This window comes from Sardina pilchardus, chromosome 12, assembly GCF_963854185.1.
Source record: "Sardina pilchardus chromosome 12, fSarPil1.1, whole genome shotgun sequence".
Lineage (NCBI taxonomy): Eukaryota > Metazoa > Chordata > Actinopteri > Clupeiformes > Clupeidae > Sardina > Sardina pilchardus.
The window spans coordinates 8,492,246-8,509,164 of record NC_085005.1 but is presented as its reverse complement, the minus strand read 5'-3'; the positions used below and the strand labels follow the sequence as shown (position 1 = coordinate 8,509,164).

The 16,919-nt window shown below is 45.8% G+C and overlaps 1 protein-coding gene across 1 annotated transcript in view; it reads right to left on the bottom strand.

Annotated features, from left to right (window-relative positions):
• cdc42bpab (CDC42 binding protein kinase alpha (DMPK-like) b) overlaps nt 1-15,124 on the bottom strand; it is a 71,033-nt gene extending 55,909 nt beyond the window's left edge. Inside the window, 1 exon segment of the mRNA XM_062550401.1 lies at nt 14,203-15,124. Coding sequence (XP_062406385.1) covers nt 14,203-14,380 — 178 coding nt within the window. The 5' untranslated portion in view covers nt 14,381-15,124.
• Between the last annotated feature and the right edge of the window lie 1,795 nt (nt 15,125-16,919).

Genomic DNA, 16,919 nt, shown 5'->3' with positions numbered 1-16,919 from the left:
ACACGTCTTTTGCATTCAGGTGAGTCATATAACACTAAACGCAAGTATCGCTTTTATTTTGCGCTAAGCTGTAATGGAAACAGAGATATGCAGATATGGTCTTATCTTTTCCACTCTGTCTAGGGGGGCAGCATCCTGAAATCACCTCTTCTGTCAAAGTTGACTAAGGTGTTTTGCAGGTACTGTTCAACAAAGCTGCCAGTTGAGGACCTCTGATGCATCTACAGTAGATACTCTAATGTGCTCGTGCTTGTCCTGAGGCCTCCTACTCTTCGTTCTATTCTGGTCAAAGGCAGTTTACACTCTACATGAGTTCTTGGCCATTTCTCAGATGGATCAATCATCAAGAAATCATTTCTCAGAGCAAAAATAGATCGACATGTTTCAGATGAAAGCTCTTCGTTTCTGGCCATGTTGTGCTTTTAATCAAACCCTCAATAGCTGACGCTTCAAATACTCTCCACTCAAGAAGGGCAGCTGCTTCTTTAATCAGGGTAGTTGCTTTCAGCTGTGCTAACATAATTGCAAAAGGATTTGATCAGTTTGTCTTATAAAATGTTTGTCTTTTAAAATTAGCCAACACAACCACTGAAACACAGGACGTTACTGGTTACTGATGATAGGTTTAGATATTTCATTTAAAAAAAAAAACACAGCCATGTCCTGCTACAGTAGTCATGGACAACATTAAGTCTACACTGTATTGCGGATTGATTTTTGATTCATTTTAAAAGCCAAAACAGGACCTGATCCCAAAAATGTTGGAATGACCCCAAACTTTCAAACAGTAGTGTGATGCAACCTTTTTCAGTGCTGAGAGTGGGCTGTTGTCTGCCAGACAGGTCTGATGGCTTTTAGTTTGTTAGATTGTTCAAAAATGCCCCTATGCCTGTGTTATGTTAAAGTTTCCTAAAAAACAGGTTCTGTAGGAGTTGCCACAGGATGCAACTGTCAGAACCTATCTGTCACTAACCAGTAAGGCTCATCATTACCTCAGCGTGAATGATCACAAGGGGCATTGGACAGACGGATGGGCCTACTACATGCTCACGGATAGACTGGCAGAAGACTTCACACATTCATGAACACTGAAGGAGAACCAATCAAGAAACATAAAAAAAGTCATGGAGCCTGTGTTGTTTGTGTCAGTGTCAGTCAGTTTATGTAAATTGTAATGATGTCTGTTGCACACTGATGGGAAGTAATAACGCCTTCACTTAGCTTGAAATGTACACCTTTTTACTTGACTATGCCCATCAGAAGCATGATTTAAAATGGAAGCTTGACAGGACACCAGCAATTGGTGTTAAGTATACAGAGGCAATAAAATGGCTTTCATGTTGACATGCACGGCCAGATGGACTTAGCTTGCGTGTCTTCCTGCCATAGTATGAGTCAGCCAAGCTTCCCCACAACTGCCAAACTGGTTGGAGCTGAAGCTGCGAGTGCAGTTAGCTCACTCAAACCAGAACAATTATCACTTAGCACTAAGTAGCAAGAGAACAGCCGAGTTGGCTCTTTACTCTCTAAAAAAAAGATACCGAGCACGCAGCCATGCAAAAGAGGCAGTCGCGTCCAACACAGCAAGCATGTGTGTGAAGCGCGAACCAAAAAGTTGTGCAGTTTGTCGCACAGTCTTGGAGACACTGAAGCTGTGTGTGGACTTAAGTGGACAGTGAAAAACAACCATTTCCATTAGTGCCGTGACATCACAGTGAAAAGCCTCTAGAAGTCTGCCATTGCATAACATTGTCTGGATCCTTGCAAAGTGTACAGGTGACTGCTGGTGAGTGCTGTGCTGTGCTGTGTACTCTCTTATTTGCAAGCAAAGGAGGTCTGGCAGCAGAGATCAATCAGAGTTACTTCAGCTGATATTGCTTTCCACGTTCATTTCTGTGGCCTAACCAGCGGCGACAACCAGGCCACTTCAAGCACTTCATTTGAAGAGTGATTGAGGAGAATCCGTCTCACTTTTATGGGACATGAAAGGCCTGTACAGGCCCTGCACACAAACACACACACACATACAGACACACACACACAGACACACATACACACACACACACAGTCAGACAATGGAGTCACTGAGGTGCACACCTTTACTTCACCCAAAAACATACACATTTGGCACAACATAGCAACAGTCACCATGGCGATAGTGGTATACAACAATCTTCAGTGCTCCGGCACATGACATGACTCCTTCTGACGAGCCCATAACCCTTCATCCCTCATAACTCTTCATGGTGGGTTTCGCCTCCAGTCCTGACTGAGGAAGTGCAATGGCATGAAGCGCATTGATGATTACGGGACATACTCCAGCAGTTTCATAAGTCGCTGCTGCCGCAATGAGCACGTGCACAAATGCTCACAATGTGACTGGAAAAACACCACAGCCTCACCCTCCAGCTAGACGGGTTTGAGTTTGTGTGTGTGTATGTGTGTGTGTGTGTGTGTGTGTGTGTGTGTGTGTGTGTGTGTGTGTGTGTATGTGTATCAATGCTGGTGAAAACCATGTGTAAATTACATCCATAGGCCACATTTGCCAGATTCATATAGTTTTGCGAAATGTCTGTATGTCTCGGTTTGTGTGTGTGTGTGTGTATATCAGTGCTGGTGAAAACCATGTGTAAATTACATCCATGCATAGGCCACATTTGCCAGATTCATATAGTTTTGAGTCTGTATGTCTCTGTTTGTGTGTGTGTGTGTGTGTGTGTGTCAAACCAATAGAACACTCTGTGCATGTGTGAGTTTTTTAGGCATCACTGCTTGTGTGTGGGAGAGTTCATGCTTAAGTACACGTCTGTGTGAGAGGACCTGGGAGTGTGCTGCATATGTGTGTGAAAAGCCAGAGCCTGAGTTATGCGAGTGTGTGTGTGTGTGTGTGTGTGTGTGTGTGTATGTGTGTGTGTGTGTGTGTGTGCTTACACACACTCCCACAGTTGCAGCCCCATTGGTGAGGACATCTGGAAGCCATAAGAGGGAGCTTATTTACAGCCGCGGTGAGCTAACGACACAAAAATGCCGCCTCCTGGAGCAGATTCCCAGATTCCCAGATCTCAGAGACCTGAGGATGCCCTTTCCCTGGAATACTACAGATCCGTCGACCTACGGATGGCCCCTCCCTTGAATACCACACACTTCCGGTCGAAGATATCCATTCCCTGGATTACAACAGATCCCAGACCTGTGGATAGTCTATTCTTGGAGCGTCACAGACAAAGAACACTGCACCTTCAGACACGAGGGAGGCCTCTGCTCGGCACACGAGTGGGAAAAGGCCTAATGACGCCCGCATCCTAATTGACAAACCAACTGAACGAATACCGCAAATCACCCAAGCCAGCGCTAGGTCAGGGTCAAAGTGCACATTATCGTCACTCTAACAGCCAAGAGCAACGACTTTTTCTTGAAGGTGTTCTCTCACAATTCAGGCAGAGTAAACTGCCTTAACAGCTCAGAGTGCCTCATCAACCCACAAATCCTCCATGCCTCCCCGAGGTTTAACGGCAAATAGTTTATGTCCCTCGCTTCCCAAAGTGACTGGATGAAACTCTGCGCTGCCCTTTCTGACTCCCCCTAAATAACCGGACTCTCCTGATACCGATATCTTGTTAGGCAAGAGGCGCGGAAAAGCCTGGGCAAGCTATCAGACAGACGGAAACGCATAAAGCAAACCATGTCTCCCTCAGGCAACGCCAGTAGGGGGGCCAAGCACCATATATTCTGTCATGGGTAATACATGTATGAGTGTGAGGGAAAGCTTTAAATCATTCATAAGTGCTAACATACATGAATGCTAGGGAATCGCTTACATGCAGCATAAACTAGCAACAGAGCGTTAAATTGTGTTTGACGCAACAATACACATCACTGGCACCCAAATTCCCTCAGCAATATGGGACCCAGCACCAGCCCAGCGGCCTAAAATCCCATCCCCCAAAATGCATATGGACACACACACACACACACACACGCACACACACACAGAGCAAACACACACACACACACACACACACACACACACACATACACACAACCGGAGAAAATGAAAGGGAGTGGTGGGTCATGGTCCAAAGACAGATTTCTGTTGGCTTCACCACTGTAAACACACAAACAGGATATTTGCAAAAAAAAGGAGAAAATCCTGAGGACAAAGAGAGAACAGGGAGAACAGAGAGGTTTGGACAAACAGAGCGACAAGATCAGGGCAGTTCCGAGACTACTGTGCAAAAGCTCATTCTACAAGTATGCAAACACAGAGAGAGGGCCAAGTTTCTGCACAAAAAAAAAATGGCGTAAGAGTCTGTTCAGGAGAACGGTGTTTCTAACTCAAAGGCTCGAAGTCTTTTGAAAACAGATACCAAAAGTTCCGCCGCAGAGTGTCTGTCTCTTTAAAAGCCAGAGAGCTATGTTAAAAATGCACATAGCAAACTGCCAGCGCAGACCAAGGGGGAGGAAGGGGGGGGGGGGCATGTCACAAATTTCCTCTGAGAGCAAATTTCCACACCACAGACACTGATGTTGATGGCTATCTAACGCCATGTTTGAAATCCTAATTCTATCCAGTGGAGGCATGACAAGAGTGTTATCTGTTCCGAATGAATTGCAATTCATGCAGATAAATGCAGCACAAAAGCAAACACAAGCCCTTGGCTTCCAGGAAGACTGCTGTCGCATAAGTATGATGATGCGTTAGTTGATAGAGTATGATCACATCCTACTACATGACAATACCCCAGGAGCTCTTCTAGAACATGCTGCTCATATAGCAAGCTAACATGAAGTGGGAACGTAAATGTTCCCCGGGTCCTAGGTTCCCCACTTTGTATGGGACTGGGGAACATAGGGCCCTTTTTTGGGGGGGGAACGGGGAACATAGGACCCAGGGGAACATAGGGATGACCCCCAAGCAGTAACATTTTGGCAGCCATGCTGCTGGAGGGACACATGGAGTTCAATGAAAATGCTGCAGAAAAGCTTAATTAACTTCCGTTTTCAAAGCCTCTGAAAGTTGTATTGTCCAGATTCAGTCTAACTCTAAATATTGGCATACACCCTAAACACACAGAAATGCTGACAAGGATTTGAATTAGACAGATTGCCTAGAAGCTATCTGTACAGCACGGATTAAACCACATCTTGTTTTTTTTTTGGCAAACTGTCACATACAAACTCAGGTTGCAGCATTTACCCATCAAATCCTCCTCGTCCTCCTCCTCCTCCTCCTCCTCCTTCTCCTCCTTCTCCTCCTCCTCCTCTCAACTCACACTCATTCTGTTTCTAATACAGGGTTCAGGAAGCCTAACATCATCACAGGGCATTTAAGTAGATAAATGTATTCACTTGCTGTGAAGTAACTCAAGCATGAATCTACCTGTCGAATTATTACATACACATAATAAATCACGAGTGTCAGCAGTAGGATCAGTTTTAAGTCCAGATCATTATTCATTGTAAAAAGGGAGGTGGAACTAAAAACCCAACTGCAGAGCCAACAGAAGTATCGGAGATCAGTGGGCAACTACAAGGCCTGAGCAATGCCAACAGCTGTGGCTACCTGCTGGTTTTACACTCAACAGAAGGCTTTGCTCTTCAAAGAAGAGAACAGAAGGAGTGTTGGCGTTTTCCTCAAATGTGGTGAGGTCCCATACCAGACAACTACAAGTCTTGGTTGAGGGTGAGTGTTTTACAGAGATCTGCTATGATCCCATTAAAAGTGAAAAGGTGAAAAGTGGAACAAACATAATGTGTGACCCTCTAAGACAAACCCAAGAACACTTCAAATATACACCACAAGGACTTTTCATTTATTGACCAGGAAAATGGCTGCTTGACATCCCAATAGTCAGAGACACCAAAGTGAAGACCATAAACATAAATGGCATGCTCTTTTTAATCCCTCTTGTCACCTAAGAAAAAAAGGGGCCATTTTGCTCAACAGATGATCAACCTTTCACCTTGATGTTACCTAGTGGCGAGACGTGTCATTTCTGAAAGAAACCCTAGTAGCCTCCCCTCCTTCCCTGGGAAATGGGTGACTTCGATACACGCCCTCCCTCTTTCTCTCATAGCTGAAACTCCAGTGTTGTTGAGACTGACAGAAAGACCATGGAGGTACCTGAAACCTCATCTGTTCTCGCTCACCCACTGCTGCCCCACACGTACCGGCTTACAACTGGATGACCGGCCGCCATGACGGGTCATATTCAGGAGGGGCGACCTCCCGCCTCAGTCGTCGTACGGTTCCCCTCGCTTTTGAGTGATCCCAGAAGCCAATGAAGACTGACACACAAATATGCGGCTTTTTTTTTGTTTTTTATCTCGCTCCTTGCCCACAGCAAAAGTGGGATTGGAGTGGTGACCTTTGAACTGTGGTGAAGTATTTGGGTTGAGAGGGGCTGTTGTTGAGGTCAAGGCATGCATCAAAAGGCAGCCCTTTGAAGGCAGACGACGCTTGATTGGGTGGAACAGTTTGTCTCTAGTCTTTTGAGGCAAATAAACACTGTACCACTCGGGCCAATAACTCAATTCCTCAAGTTTGACATTTGAGCGCCGCTTTTAGCACAAAACAGATGCGTGTGTATTTTTTCATCACATTAAGGCTTTTTTCACCCTTTTTGTGTGTGTGGATGCAGTGAGTGAGTGTGGAATATTATGAGTGCAGCTGACATTGGTGGCAAAAATTCTGCAGAAACCACAAAATCACCACTTTCAGGAACGGGAGAACATGACGGAGGACCAAAAAAGCTCTGCGCGCGCGCACGCACACACACACACACACACACACACACACACACACACACACACACACACTGTAGCTCTACAGTATAGACACTTTCTAGGCCACAACCAATCCCTTAGGCAGGAGACAAAACTCCTAATTATAACGTTCTGGAGGGAAGGTGTCAAGGCCGGGACTTGCAACCATAACCATCCAGAAAAAATATGCATTATAGCGAGCGACGTGTTCCAACAGGCCCTTTGATAAATACACACAAGGCTCAGCACAGGCTTGCATTTCAAAGGAAGATATTGCAAAACACAGCCGGGGATGACAGAGGAGTGGAGAGCAGAGGAGGGTGGGGGGGGGTGGAGATGCAGGGCTGTGGTTTGAGAGATGAACCATGGTTCATTCAGTGGTGGTGGCGAGAGGGTTATTATACCCATATTCAAAAGCCGAGGTGCCTTGAACACAGCTGCCAGGCTAAGATTTCCAAATCCTGCTATCTTAAACAGAATACAGCAAAAGCCATCTGACAAAAAAAAACTGTCTGGTAGACGTTTCTCTTTTTTTTCTTCGTTTAAAGCCAACGTGCACGTCGCATGATAATGACAAGATGAATAACTCATGCGGAGGTCTCCGTCGTCTCTCAACCCTCCACCTTAAATAAAAACGTGTCCCATCCCCCCACGGGTGGAACCACAGTGCTCCCTCACGGCTCTCCAGGGCAGCGGAGACACATGAGGCCATTATTCATGAGGAGGAGCCCGGCCCAGTCAACTCACCCGCTGATGTATAGGACACCAAAGCAATGAGTCAACAGTTCATACCCCGCCTCATGGAAATGAAATGTGCCGGGTGCATGATCACTTTCTTGAAAATGATCCATAAAGACTCCATAAAAATGAAAACAAAGTAAATAAATATATATAATGTATATATAAAGTAAATGTATATATGTAACGTTCATGTCTGTATTACATCCATTACATACATTACCACACATAAGGTTAGCAAAGAACCCTCTTATTTCACTAAGATCCGTCTTAGCTAATGGTGGGACGAGTGCTTGTTAGTGCATCTGTATGTGAACATTTCAATATGCATTTGCTGAGTTTGTATTTCATACAGTGATGGATTTGCCTCAACATTTTAGCAGTCTGGGGAACAGCGTGGCCTTGGGAGGCTTAAATGTGGCTGCCAATGGGCTATACCCTAGTGCAGAAGTAGACGAGCTACAGGAGCGTGCTGCTCGGGTTCCATGCCAGAAAGCACACGTGTGGGTAGAAAACACACATAAACATGCATGCACACACACGCGCACACACACACAAACACACACACACACACACACAAGCATGCATTGCACGTACACACACACACACACACACACACACACACATACACACACAGGTACACACACACATATAAGCAGGTATGCACGCACACACACAGAGAGACACACACACACACACACACACACACTCACAAACATGCACATGGGGACTACAACAGTAATGCTTGCTTTATGACTCAGGCCAAAACCGATTTCTATCAGCTGTTCTAGGGGCATCACGCCTTTGCACTGCGTCCAAGAAATCATTTCCCGGAAAAGATTTCTTATGTATTTATTTTATTAAGAGATCATTTCCTGACTTGGCCTCACTCTCTGGGGCAACATGAAGGAATAGTTGTGCAAATGATTTGTCCATTTACCCCACACCCTTCTCGTCAGCCTCACCGCTGGGCTTTACACTGGGGTTGTCCAGGTTCAGAGCCATGCCCAGTGTACGGTGAGGTGAAAGCCAAGAAAGTGATTACTCTAAAAATATTTGACCACTTTAGGGGTGGAACGAGCCCAGAGAAAAACTCTAATTATATTTACCCGGGGCTCTGACTAGCACCGCAGTTAGTGAAGTGTGAAACCCACTTTCCAGTCCACACTCGGCGAAGAAACCGGGCTGGCGGGAGAGAGAGAGAGCGGGGCAGCCCGCGGAGAAGGAGCGTTTAGATGCAGTAACTCCACGGACATGGACATAATGAGGAAACCACACAGCCTGGCAGCCGGCTCCACTACGTCACGTACACACAAACACACACACACACGCGTCCAAAGGGTTTCATTAGGGCAAATACAGAGCAGCTGTGACCTATGCAGGACTGATGGGCTGAGACGGGCATTCGGAAACCAGAAAACCGCTCAACCCTGCCTCTCCCATGCAGCCCGAGATGAGCTGGGACTTCTTTAAATATAGCCGCAGGCCCGCAGCAGAGATGTCCCTGGCAGGCAACCCCCAAGTGACAAGTGAACAGGATTTCCTGATTCCTGTGTCGGGGAAGGTAGCTCATTCACTGCATCCCCATACCCCACCCCAGTCCACCTCCGGTCACAACTCGAGCCTCAGCTTCCCCAAATCCTCCGCCGGACGGAAGGAAGAGCCCAAAGATCTCGACGACACAACAGCAGGAACCACAGACACACCACAGTGACAGGAAGCGGAGCTCAGAGTCATTCGATTAAGACTATTTCCCCTGAGCATACCTCGAAACCAAGTATGTGGCCACAAAGTGAATCTTTGATGGAATGAGTAAAATACATCAAAACATCACAGCAATACAATTCAGTGTACTGTATGTAAACATCAGGAAACGCATACATAGAGAATACATCCATTAGTTATATGAACCATGAACATCGTCTGTCTACAAGCTGGACTTTTAGAGTCAGCATAAACACATAACTACAAAAATGAAAATGAAAATTAAATTGTTTCATATTTTTGTTAGGATCAAAAAATATTGTTTAAAACAAACTAATGACATAGACTCATCATGCATACACAGATCCTTGTGTGCACTGCACACCCATCCACAGAAGTATGTCTTCACTTCTAAAACTGCTATAAAAAACGCCTGGTCAAACACCTTCAGGAGTGAATGCCACCATCACCTCTACAGACACACACCAGTGCACAGTTGCTGAGATGGATTTGAGGCTGTAGACAATCAGTACAGAAACCCCCACACGTGTGCCCTACCATTCTGGCCAATCAGCATCACTCATGTGTTTCATTCCACAGTGGGAGAAGGAGAGAGAGAGACAAAGGGCGAGACCAGAATGACATTTAAAAAAGAAGACGGGGAGAGACAGAAAAAAAAGAGGACAAAGAGCCAAGCAGGATGAATCAACATCTGCCGCGGGGACCTGCTCGCACGACACCTCTCCTCTAAATTCCACAGGCCAGCTCTGAGCGGCAGCAGGCCTGAATCAGCACTTTCAGCCACACACCCCCCCATACACACACACACACACACACACACACACGCACGCGCACACACAGCAGCAGCACCGGGCGGGCACAGCAGAATGCAGTGATGCTCCAGCTACGGCAAGTCGTGAGGACCACAAAAACACATGGTGCAGCTGAGGCTGCAGATGCTATGCTAATGCAGGATCACAGTGTTCCACAGAACATTGGGTAAACACACCTAACGATGACAGCACGAACACAGTGGTGAGAGACAAACAGACAGGCAGCTGTACAACATGCCTTCCAGAGGGGAGTGAATATAGCCTCTTTGTGTCTATGTGCACGTGTCTTTGAAATCTCACAAACATGGATATGTTTGTGCATGCGTGTGTTCTTTGTTACATGACTATGCAGAGTTACCAAAGGACTTTTCCTTGCCAAGAGGTCACTAGATGACATATCCTCTGATGACAAGGAACTGAATGCGGTCATATCCTGCAGGTGCCCTGCTCACAGTACCAGCACATTGACAGAAAAATGTCAAAGTTTCTCTGGCAACAATACAACAACACTCCTGATATTCCAAGACATGGGAGGGCTACCTGATGAACTAGTTTAGTCAAAGCTTTAGCTACATTGGGAGTTGAGTTTCAATGCATTCATTCTAATACTGACATCGCTGTTGAATCAAAGTGAACACCAGGCAGGCCGCACAAGTTCAGGTTCCTCAAAGTTACAGTAAGCCACCCTGAGAAACCACAGGCTCATCATTCTTTTGTGCTAAAACTCACACTAACCAAACAACCTCCACCCAAACAATTGACAATCCCCAAAGGATTCTGGGAAATCCAAAGCATTTTTCTGGATCATCCCAGGCACTCTAGAGCCCTCCCACCCTTCCAGAGCACGTCTAGATGTCATGACAAGACTTCATCGTCTACCACAAGACAGTGATCTGATCGTGATATGAGGGGGAGAAAACAACGGCATCTAAGCCAGCTGGCTGAGGCTCAGCTCCTGTCAGGAGCCGAGGCTGCATAAGAAAAAAACCCCGATCTCACCCTTTTAGAGGTGAAACAGTGACTTGAGGCGAAACAGAAACATGTTATACCACAGCGCTTTGATTACTGATCAAAACCTAAAGCTGGCCGAAAACAATTGAGGACTTGTGAATGGCTCTGGTTCATTCTGCCCGGTGCATACCACTCGCTCTTCCACCCTTCCAGGACATTTTACACATTAGAGTCGCTTATTAGCGACCATGCTAAGCCCATGTGACTCTCCTTCCCAGCCTGCTGATGGCGTGTGGCTTTCTGACCTGTGAAGTGCACATTCAGAGTCAGCCGACACAGACCTGAGCTGCCAGCTCATGTAAACAAACGAGATCTTGTGCTAATCTTGACTCTTTCAACATCTACATTGATGTAGCCTATCCGTAAATATGGCCGCTAACTACACACTAAGCATGGCAATATAGGGCCTACTGTACCATAACATACACCATAACTGTTAGCTGCAGCCAGGCGACAACTTACTTGTTCATAAATACTCCCCAGTTGGTGGATAGTCAGTGCACTAGCAAAGAATCAGGACAAGAGCTAAACCAAGCCTGTCATCAGGTCAGGAACTGGTTTTGACTCTGGAACAGAACCTTGAGGACATTCACCTGAAAGCGCCATCCGGCACCAGCGGATTAAGAATGGAGGACAGTCCGCCTATTCCCATCTCCAGGGTGCCGAGAGAGCACTGGAGGCCAGACCGAGAGCCTGCCGGGGAGAGGTGGTGAGGCAAACCAGAGCCAGTCCCTCATGTGGGCTTTCCAAGGGCCGTAAAAGTGGGATTTATCCGCGTTTTTCCCCCTCCGATCCCACTTGCACAAACAGCAGGGACTTTCACATTAGTCGGGAATGTGAGGCATGAACCCGACATAAAATGTGGTGCCGAACGAACAGAGAGCGCTTCAGTCCAGGCTTCAAAAACCCCTTAAGCCCCCAGCACAGGGAACCCCATTAGATGTTATCGCTGCTCTGAGCCACAACCTCATAACTCCTCCATCCAAGGGCACTGAAAGGGCACGCATGTGTGAGTGCATGTGAGGGACTGAATGAAAGCCTGATTGCACTCACAGGATGGATGAATGATACAGTGAGTGAGCCAGCGAGTGAGTGAGTGAGTAAGTGAGTGAGTGAATGAATGAATGAATGAGTGACTGACAGACTGACTGACTGATTGATTGAATGAATGAATGAATGAATGAATGAATGAATGAATGAATGAGCGACTGATTGACTGATTGAATGAATGGGCCATGCCATAGACCAGTCTTTCTATGGCCCACTGTACAACGAGAGCAAACACAATGAGAGGTTCACTCCCCCCCCATCCAGTATGACATCATAGGTCGCCAGCTCGGAGGCTTCCTGTCACTGCCCTCCTGAGCCTCCATACAGGAAATGGATTGTTCAAACACACACACACACACACACACACAAGGTAAGTAAGCATGCACACACAGAGACAAAAACACGCTTACACATGTACACTGACACACACACACACACACACACACACACACACACAAGGTAAGTAAGCATGCACACACAGAGACAAAAACACGCTTACACATGTACACTGACACACACACACACACACACACACACCACACACACCACACACACCACACACACCACACACCACACACACCACACACACACACACACACACACACACACACATCCTTGTTTTTAAGGATGCCCTGACCCCTATCCTCAACCGGGGTCTGGAAATCTCCTGGTCGTCCTCCCTCTTCTCTGCTGTCTCTGTCCTCCGGAGAGCCACCTGGTGTGGGCCCAACTCCCCAGCGAGGCAGACCCCCTGAACCTCCCCGAAACCCTGACCCTTAACCCCGGAATCAGCACTTAAACACATCCTGCTGTTTACTTTAACAGTGATAAATCACAACTCCTCATCCCCATAGCTCTCAGTAGTCATAGAATACAGTCTTAGATAGAAGAAGCTGTTATATGTTGCAAATGCGTGACTTGCAGTAACCCTCTATTGCTGTGTCTGATTTCCTCAATTTCTGCACAAGCATCTACAGTATAATGAACTTGTGCAGCTGAACTTCCCTCAAGATTCTAACCAGCACTAAACCTGTCTAAACCTGAAAGCAACAACAGGGCTTGTTTTCCTATGGAATCATACTCTTGAAATGAAAAAGTAATTCACTGCTTTGCCAATACTGTCCGGAGCTTGAGTTGGGTGAGGCAGGTTTGCGTGTTCCTTAGCTGTTCCCTGCCTGTTCATGACCTGTTCCTGGGTGCCTGATGGCTGCAGGACATGTGCTGGTTTCCTGTTTCAAGCCAAAGAAAATTAGGCCATATAGAAACAACAATGGAAAGTAAAACCTCGAAATGTCTACCAGGCACTTGTCCGCTCTAGTTACAATAATGAAACAGTCATTTTATAGGCAACTTGTAGCCAATACAATTAGGCTTCATGGTCATAATGTACATGTCCATCTGAGACAGCCTTACTTATTCAATAGGCCTGTGCAGTCTGCAGGTCAACAGCAATGTTATACATGAATTTGAGAAAAGAAAATCAAAAATAGTGCATGAAACACATGAAAACTGCGTCTGATAGAGTTACACAGAGTCTGGGGGCTGAGTACAGGACCATTATTATGAACACCCTTTCCTAGTGCCCTGTGTCAACACGAGAAATGTCAAAATGAAGTCATTCTTGGCAGAGCACACTATAGCCTCCACCTTGCCTGTCAGAGCGACAGCCGAAGGCCTGAAGAAGGTGAGTCGGTTGCATTCCACATTCATGCACAAACCAGTCCAGCAATGATGTCACCTATACTGTTGTTTTTTTCCTTACTTTCTTTCTTTTGCACAATCACATGATTTGCAATAGTTTGCGGAGGGTCGCAGCCTTTAGGCTACAACTCTCTCAAAAAATATTGCCGTGGACTGACTGGTAGATGAATGGTAAAGGTGTATTCGCAACAATGTTGCGATAGTGTTTCCGCATACCAAAACATTATCCAAGACCCAACCATGGACTCAAGAACAGAATGGACGATTCTGAGAACCCATGTAGCCCCATAAACCCAATGAGAGAGCAGGGTTATGGACCTCTGACGTTACAGCACATCACGTGTTGTTTATTTTAGCCTACAGCAGCAACAAACGATTGGGTTATAAATATATATCTTACCCAATTCCAGAAACTCCAAAATGTTTTTCTCTCTTCTGATGGGCGAGTTGTTGCACTCATCATAGAGGCAGACGAGTATATCCAATAATGTTTCCACGCTGAGGCACTGGCCGTTGGACTGAGCTGGGCCATCCAAAATCAGTTTCTCCAGTTTCTTCAAACGCACTTCCCCCGACATGATTAAAATGTTTCAAGTTGGCAAAGGAGTGGATTATTTACAGCCTATAGCCCGTGATACGCTAAAAACCGCACCGGTGAGAAGCACAGCAGCCTACCTCACCTTAAAAAAAAGTTCCAAGGAGAACTAAAGGTAATCAATCATGACGCCCTTCGTCTAAATGTATCGGTAGAGGACGCAAAATGTGCGTGAGGCAAAACGTACCTCTTCATTTCCCCCAATTTACTCTCCCTGGAGACATACGAGACTTCCCAATTGCCGACCCTGCCCTGGCCGGCAGATTTTGACGTAACTGAGTTGATGATAGTATTTCCTTTCGTAGGCTATTTCAATCCTTCACCTACAGATCATCCAAAGGAAACTAATGCCTGCTACAAAACATACAACAAGATCTTCCGATTTGCTGGTATATGTGGTTATCCATTATGCAGTAACCAAAAAATGCATCAATTCAGGATCTGCAATGCTACAAAGCCCCAATGCCCCTCCTCTGTGAAGACTACAGAGGGCGAAAGGCTTAGCCCAGCTAGTTTCTTCCTCTAAATTCCATTCTTCACAAATCATCCGCCGACCCCGTTCTCAGTTGAAAATGGTCGGCAGTGAAGAATATCTTCATCGTTTACTGTTCAAAGCGTCGAATGTAGTTGCCTCGTCGTCTGGGGCTCTCTATCTGCAAAGAGAAAAAAAATACTGTGGATCATTCCAACCCAGAGCGCAGCCTTTCCCAGCCTCCCCCGGTCGGTGGCTTGCGTCTCAGCTCCAGCTCGCTGCTGCAGGCTAAGTCCAAGCTCATCATGGCGGCCGTCACACACCGCCGTCACAGCATCTGCTGCGGGGAGAGGAGGGAAACGGTTTGGGTGAGGGGAGTGGTGGGGGGACTGGCAATGTGTGAATGGAAACTGTGGTCGGTGATCGGGAACCGTTCATTGAGGAATGTGGCCGACATCGCTCCCTTGTGACATACAATCTATTTGTGCATGCAGAGACAGTATTTAGAAATGTGTTTTAAACAGTAGGTCCCCATCCCATTTTGACTATGAAATGGCCCAACTGACATGTCTGTACACTACTAGACTTGTGGAGCTATCTCACACTGACACCTGGTGCCAGACAGAATTTAACGCTGGAATTCTCTGCATGTGAGAGTCTTAATTTGACTAGGCATATATTGTTGACTAGACTATATAATCTCGTTTTATATAATCTAGGCATTTAGGCCTACCCTATTTTATCATAGGCTACCTGGACATTTTCCAAACGATTTAAAGAAACTGTTAGGTTGCGCTTTTCCATTATTTTTAAATTATTATTATTTTACTATCTGTAGGCTATATTTCTGTTTTTCATTAGCCTATAATATAATTAGACAATTTCGGACTATGCTGAGGTTTTTAAACTCATACTTTTCCAAATGAAAGAATTGGCCTACGACTGAATTGGTCAGGCTGTTTGTCAGATTTACAACATGTTTCATGAGGCCCATTTTCTGCCATTTCACTTTTTAGTGAGACCCGTCTGGATAAGAAAGTTGAGCCCTGGCGCCCTCTTACGTAGATCTACACTAAGTACATTGTGTTGTCGTTTTCAAGGTAGCCCAATGATAGCTTAGTAAGTTATCTTGAGTCGGGGCTTTACGCGTAACTTTTAAAAAGTAAGGCTACTGAGACGAGATGTTTTATCATAGGTTACCTGAATCTGATGAGAATGTTACACCTTTAGGCCTATCTCAATTTTGGCCTATTGAAACTGATCATTTTAGTCTGCCACATTATGGGCTCACCTTTTGAAAACGCCTGCTGCCTGTGAGAGGCTATCCATCTGTCCCGTCGACACTGTTTATATAATTTTGTTTCATGAAGCTAAATGAAAGTTGGCCATCATCATCATCTGAATTTGTGAATAGTTGCATCAAAGCCGCAGCGCCGTCAGCCTAAGTAACTACATTCACATGTAGGCTAACCTATCGTCCTCAGCCCCTCCTCTCTCCAAATGATTACACCCCAAGCCTACTTCCAATCTGACAATTGCCACACCAAGGCTAATAAGGTGCTAATCGCGGCTTTCATGTCTTCAAATATTTGATGTTGGGATAAAGTGAGTTTCAGCAGGAAGTTGACATGACGATTAATAACCAATGCGCAGACGGTAGCCTACACTCTGCCAACCACAAGTTGGTGTGAATGCGCCAGTGCCACCCCAAAAATCTTTACCTGCGCATGTTAACATGGAAACGTATGCCTACACTACGCACAGTAACACGAGTCATGTGTCATAGGATAAATGGTCGGATGTCAGTATCTGAATCAATTAGTAAAACTGAGGTGAATTTGGTACATTTCTGGTGTGTGATTATTGTTCTTGCTTACTAGATATCGACTGTTTTTCTTTAAGTCAAGGAAGAATAATTGTACATTTAGTACAGTCTTTCTAATGTTATCGCGAGGTGTTAATTAACACGTGTGTTGTTGATTGCAGGATCTCTCCTTTGATTCAAGCTGCCATGATTTCACCAAAGGGGCTTCTCTAATTGGCATGGGAA